The 6,000-nt window shown below is 52.7% G+C and overlaps 1 protein-coding gene across 1 annotated transcript; it reads left to right on the top strand.

The window, feature by feature from the left end:
• Positions 1-2,762: 2,762 nt before the first annotated feature.
• Positions 2,763-5,996, top strand: LOC144678633 (myosin-11-like; the record flags this gene model as incomplete). Its single annotated transcript, XM_078538364.1, has 4 exons — positions 2,763-3,101; positions 3,759-3,911; positions 4,886-5,059; positions 5,934-5,996. Coding segments are annotated over exons 1-4 (729 nt in total), but the record flags the coding sequence as incomplete, so codon positions are not given.
• Positions 5,997-6,000: the final 4 nt, after the last annotated feature.

Genomic DNA, 6,000 nt, shown 5'->3' on the forward strand with positions numbered 1-6,000 from the left:
CACGGACTCGAAACGTTCACTCTGCTTCTCTCTCCACAGACGCTGTCCGACCTGCTGAGTTTTTCCAGCATTTTCTGTATTTGCCCCTTGGAACATTGGCATTGAATCAACTATCACCGTCAGGGCCACAAGACGTGGGAGCAGAAGTAGGCCATTCGGCCCTTCGAGTCTGCTCCTCCATTCAATGAGATCGTGGCTGATCTGATAATCCTCAACTCCACTTTCCTGCCTTTTCCCCATAACCCTCAATCCCCTGACTGATTAAAAACCTGTCCATCTCCCCCTTGAATATACTTATCGACCCAGACTCTGCGGTAAAGAGTTCCACAGATTCACTACTCTCTGAGAGAAGAAATTCCTCCCCATCTCTGTCTTAAATGGGAGACCCCTCATTCTGAGATTATGCCCTCTGGTCCTAGACTCTCCCACAAGGGGAAACAACCTCTCAGCCTCTACCCTGTCAAGACCCCCAAGGATCTTATATGTTTCAATAAGGTCGCCTCTCATCCTTCTAAACTCCAATGAGCACAGACCCAACCTACTCAACCTCTCCTCATAAGAAAATCCCCTCCATCCCCGGGATCAGCCTAGTGAACTTTCTCTGCACTGCCTCCGATGCCAGTATATCTCTCCTTAGATAAGGGGACCAAAACTGTTCACTATTCTAGGTGTGGTCTAACTCGTGCCTCGTATAGTTTTAGCAAGACTTCCCTATTTTTATCACAGAACCACACACGGTGCATCGAGTCTGCGCCGACACTGTGAGAAACACCTGACCTACCTCCCTAATCCCATTGACCAGCACTTGGCCCCATAGCCTTGAATGTTGATGAAGGTGCCAAGTGCTCATCCAGGTACTTTTTTTAAAGGATGTGAGGCTAACCCACCTCCCCCACCCTCCCAGGCAGCGCATTCCAGACCCTCACCACCCTCTGGGTTAAAAAGTTTTTCCTCATGTTCCCCCCCTAAACCTCCTGCCCCTCACCTTGAACTTATGTCCCCCCTCGTGACTGACCCTTCAACTAAGGGGAACAGCTGCTCCCTATCCACCCTGTCCATGCCCCTCATAATCTTGTACACCTCGATCAGGTCGCCCCTCAGTCTTCTCTGCTCCAACGAAAACAACCCAAGTCTATCCAACCTCTCTTCATAACTTAAATGTTTCATCCCAGGTACAACATCCTGGTGAATCTCCTCTGCACCCCCTCCAGTGCAATCACATCCTTCCTATAATGTGGCGACCAGAACTGCACACAGTACTCCAGCTGTGGCCTCACCAAGGGTCTATACAACTCCAACATGACCACCCTACTTTTGTAATCTATGCCTCGATTGATAAAGGCAAGTGTCCCCTATGCCTTTTTCACCACCCCACTAACATGCCCCTCTGCTTTCAGAGATTTATGGACACATATGCCAAGGTCCCTTTGTCCCTCAGAACTTCCTAGTGTCATGCCGTTCATTGAATACTTCCTTGTCAAATCTACTCCATTCCCTTTGAAATAGAGGCCAATGCTCCATTTGCCTCCCCTGTTACCTGCTGAACTTGTATGCTAGCTTTTTGGGATTCATGCACAAGGACTCCCAAATCCCTCTCTGCGCCGAAACTTTCTGCAGCCCTTTTCCCATTTAAATAACATTCAGCTCCTCTATTCTTCCCGCCGCGTATGAGTTTATATATATATATATATATATATAAGACCATAAGACATCGGAGCAGAAATTAGGCCATTCGTCCCATCGAGTCTGCTCCACCATTCAATCATGGCTGATAAGTTTCTCAACCCCATTCTCCCGCCTTCTCCCCGTAACCTTTGATCCCCTTACCAATCATGAACCTATCTATCTCGGTCTTAAATACACTCAATGACCTGGTCTCCACAGCCTTCTGTGGCAATGAATTCCATAGATTCACCACTCTCTGGCTAAAGAAGTTTCTCCTCATCTCTGTTCTAAAAGGTCTTCCCTTTACTCTGAGGCTGTGCCCCTCGGGTCCTAGTCTCTCCTACTAATGGAAACATCTTCCCCACGTCCACTCTATCCAGGCCTTTCAGTATTCTGTAAGTTTCAATCAGATCCCCCCCTCCTCCTTCTAAACTCCATCGAGTATAGACCCACAGTCCTCAAACGTTCTTCATGTGTTAAGCCTTTCATTCCTGGGATCGTTCTCGTGAACCTCCTCTGGACCCTCTCCAGGGCCAGCACATCCTTCCTGAGATACGGGGCCCAGAATTGCTCACAATATTCTAAATGTGGTCTGACCAGAGCCTTATGAAGCCTCAGCAGCACATCCCTGCTTTTATATTCTAGTCCTCTCCAAATTAATGCCAACATTGCATTTGCCTTCCTAACTACCGACTCAACCTGCAAGTTAACCTTAAGAGAATCCTGGACTAGGACTCCCAAGTCCCTTTGCACTCCAGATTTCTGAATTCTCTCCCCATTTAGAAAATAGTCTATGCCTCTATTCTTCCTACCAAAGTGCATGACCTCACACTTCCCCACGTTGTGTTCCATCTGCCACTTCTTTGCCCATTCTCCTAACCTGTCCAAATCCTTCTGCAGCCTCCCCGCCTCCTCAATACTACCTGTCCCTCCACCTATCTTTGTATCATCTGCAAACTTAGCCAGGATGTGTGTGTGTGTATTATATTCTTTTGGAAATTGTTGTGCCTTTCCGATCCCCGGGGCAAAGTGGACGGTTTCACCTTTCCCCACATTAAAACTGTACCTGCCCCCTACTTGCCCACCTCCGAACACCAATGCTTGGGAGTCTCTCCGCGGACGGAGGGCATTATGCCAGGGCTGCACGGGGTGGCTGTTCCCCGGTTTCCTCAGCCCTCGGAGGGGTCACCGTCGCTCCGGTGGTCGTCCGGGCGAACCCTGTCCTGTCAACTCACTCGTTATTTTTTTCCCTTTCTCTCCTCCCCCCTGTCTTTTCTCGCCCTCCGCCCGCCGCCGCCGCCTCCTCCTTCGGCGCAGCCGCCCAGAAGCTGTGCCACCTGCTGGGGCTCAACGTGACGGACTTCACCCGCGCCATTCTCTCGCCGCGCATCAAGGTCGGACGGGACTACGTGCAGAAGGCGCAGACCAAGGAGCAGGTGAGGGAGTGCTGCACTGTCTGAGGTACATACTCTAGGATTTGAGCTCCATTATCCAGGCCGACACTCGCCCCGGTGCCAGTACTGAGGGAGTGCTGCACTGTCTGAGGTACATACTCTAGGATTTGAGCTCCATTATCCAGGCCGACACTCCCCCCCGGTGCCAGTACTGAGGGAGTGCTGCACTGTCGGAGGGAGATGTATATACTCTAGGATTTGAGCTCCATTATCCAGGCCGACACTCGCCCCGGTGCCAGTACTGAGGGAGTGCTGCACTGTCTGAGGTACATACTCTAGGATTTGAGCTCCATTATCCAGGCCGACACTCGCCCCGGTGCCAGTACTGAGGGAGTGCTGCACTGTCTGAGGTACATACTCTAGGATTTGAGCTCCATTATCCAGGCCGACACTCGCCCCGGTGCCAGTACTGAGGGAGTGCTGCACTGTCTGAGGTACATACTCTAGGATTTGAGCTCCATTATCCAGGCCGACACTCCCCCCCGGTGCCAGTACTGAGGGAGTGCTGCACTGTCGGAGGGAGATGTATATACTCTAGGATTTGAGCTCAGATAGTCATGTGCAATTGATCTCTGACTGACCGTCCCGTTTCTTGTCTCTTTCTCCCCCCCTCCCCACTTCAACCCTCTCCACGCGCAGGCAGACTTTGCCATTGAAGCCCTCGCCAAAGCCTCATACGAGCGGCTGTTTCGCTGGCTGGTGCATCGTATCAACAAAGCCCTCGATCGGACCAAGAGACAGGGGGCGTCTTTCATAGGAATCCTCGACATCGCTGGTTTTGAAATCTTCCAGGTAGCTCCCTGTGCTCTCCAGGAGAGTGTGGTGACAGACTGGGCAGAATAATAACAGTGTGCGGGGAGTGAGGGGGAGAGTGGGATTAGACTGGGTGGGATATTAAAGGGTGCAGGGAGTGAGGGGGAGAGCGGGATTAGACTGGGTGGGATATTAAAGGGTGCGGGGAGTGAGGGGGAGAGTGGGATTAGACTGGGTGGGATATTAAAGGGTGCGGGGAGTGAGGGGGAGAGCGGGATTAGACTGGGTGGGATATTAAAAGGGTGCAGGGAGTGAGGGGGGAGAGTGGGATTAGACTGGGTGGGATATTATAAAGGGTGCAGGGAGAGTGGGATTAGACTGGGTGGGATATTAAAGGGTGCGGGGAGTGAGGGGGAGAGTGGGATTAGACTGGGTGGGATATTAAAGGGTGCGGGGAGTGAGGGGGAGAGTGGGATTAGACTGGGTGGGATATTAAAGGGTGCGGGGAGTGAGGGGGAGAGTGGGATTAGACTGGGTGGGATATTAAAGGGTGTGGGGAGTGAGGGGCAGAGTGGGATTAGACTGGGTGGGATATTAAAGGGCGCGGGGAGTGAGGGGGAAAGTGGGATTAGACTGGGTGGGATATTAAAGGGTGCGGGGAGTGAGGGGGAGAGCGGGATTAGACTGGGTGGGATATTAAAGGGTGCGGGGAGTGAGGGGGAGAGTGGGATTAGACTGGACGGGGGGATATTAAAGGGTGCGGGGAGTGAGGGGGAGAGTGGGATTAGACTGGACGGGGGGGATATTAAAGGGTGCGGGGAGTGAGGGGGAGAGTGGGATTAGACTGGACGGGGGGAAGCGATTGGAATTAGTCTGAATATTCCATCACGTGCAATTCCTTGTCTCTTTCAAACTGACGTCATGTGCCCTTCTCTCTCTCTCTCTCACTCTCTATCTCTCTCTCTCCCTTTCTCTCTCTCTCTCTCTCTCTCTCTCTCTCTCTCGCCTCACAGTTGAACTCCTTTGAGCAGCTTTGTATCAACTACACGAACGAGAAGCTGCAGCAGCTCTTCAACCACACGATGTTTGTGCTGGAGCAGGAGGAGTACCAAAGGGAGGGGATCGAGTGGAATTTCATTGACTTTGGCTTGGACCTGCAGCCCTGCATCGACCTCATCGAGAGACCCGTGAGTAGCAGCATTCCCGTCTGGTGTAGGTACACCCACGGCGCTGTTAGGGAGGGAGTTCCAGGATTTTGTCCCGTCTGATGGAGGTACACCCCCACGGCACTGTTAGGGAGGGAGTTCCAGGATTTTGTCCCGTGTGGTGTAGGTACACCCACGGCACTGTTAGGGAGGGAGTTCCAGGATTTTGTCCGTGTGGTGTAGGTACACCCACGGCGCTGTTAGGGAGGGTGTTCCAGGATTTTGTCCGTGTGGTGTAGGTACACCCACGGCGCTGTTAGGGAGGGAGTTCCAGGATTTTGTCCGTGTGGTGTAGGTACACCCACGGCGCTGTTAGGGAGGGAGTTCCAGGATTTTGTCCGTGTGGTGTAGATCTTCATCAGCGAACATCCCCACTCCTGACCTTATGATGGAAGGAAGGTCATCGATGAAGCAGCTGAAGATGGTTGGGCCGAGGACACTAACCCTGAGGAACTCCTGCAGTGATGTCCTGGAGCTGAGATGACTGACCTCCAACAACCACAACCATCTTCCTTTGTGCTGGGAATGACTCTAACCAGCGGAGAGTTTTCCCCCTGATTCCCATTGACTCCAGTTTTGCTGGGGCTCCTTGATGCCACACTCGGGCCAAAGGCGGCCTCGATGGTGAAGGGCAGTCACTCTCACCTCACCTCGGGGGTTCAGCTCTTGTGTCCGTGTTTGAACCAAGGCTGTAATGAGGTCAGGAGCTGAGTGGCCCTGGCAGAACCCAAACCGATGGCACAGGGCAGTCCCTCTCCCCCTCTCCCCTCTCACCTGGTTATCTCCGGCCCTCTGGGAAAGGTGCTGACTCTCCTCTTCTCCCTCCCTCCCTCCCCCTGTTCCCTGCCCACCACAGGCCAACACCCCCGGGATCCTGGCGCTCCTGGATGAGGAATGCTGGTTCCCCAAGGCGACCGACAAGA

This window comes from Cetorhinus maximus, unplaced genomic scaffold (assembly GCF_964194155.1).
Source record: "Cetorhinus maximus unplaced genomic scaffold, sCetMax3.hap1.1 HAP1_SCAFFOLD_4987, whole genome shotgun sequence".
In the NCBI taxonomy this organism is placed as follows: Eukaryota; Metazoa; Chordata; class Chondrichthyes; order Lamniformes; family Cetorhinidae; genus Cetorhinus; species Cetorhinus maximus.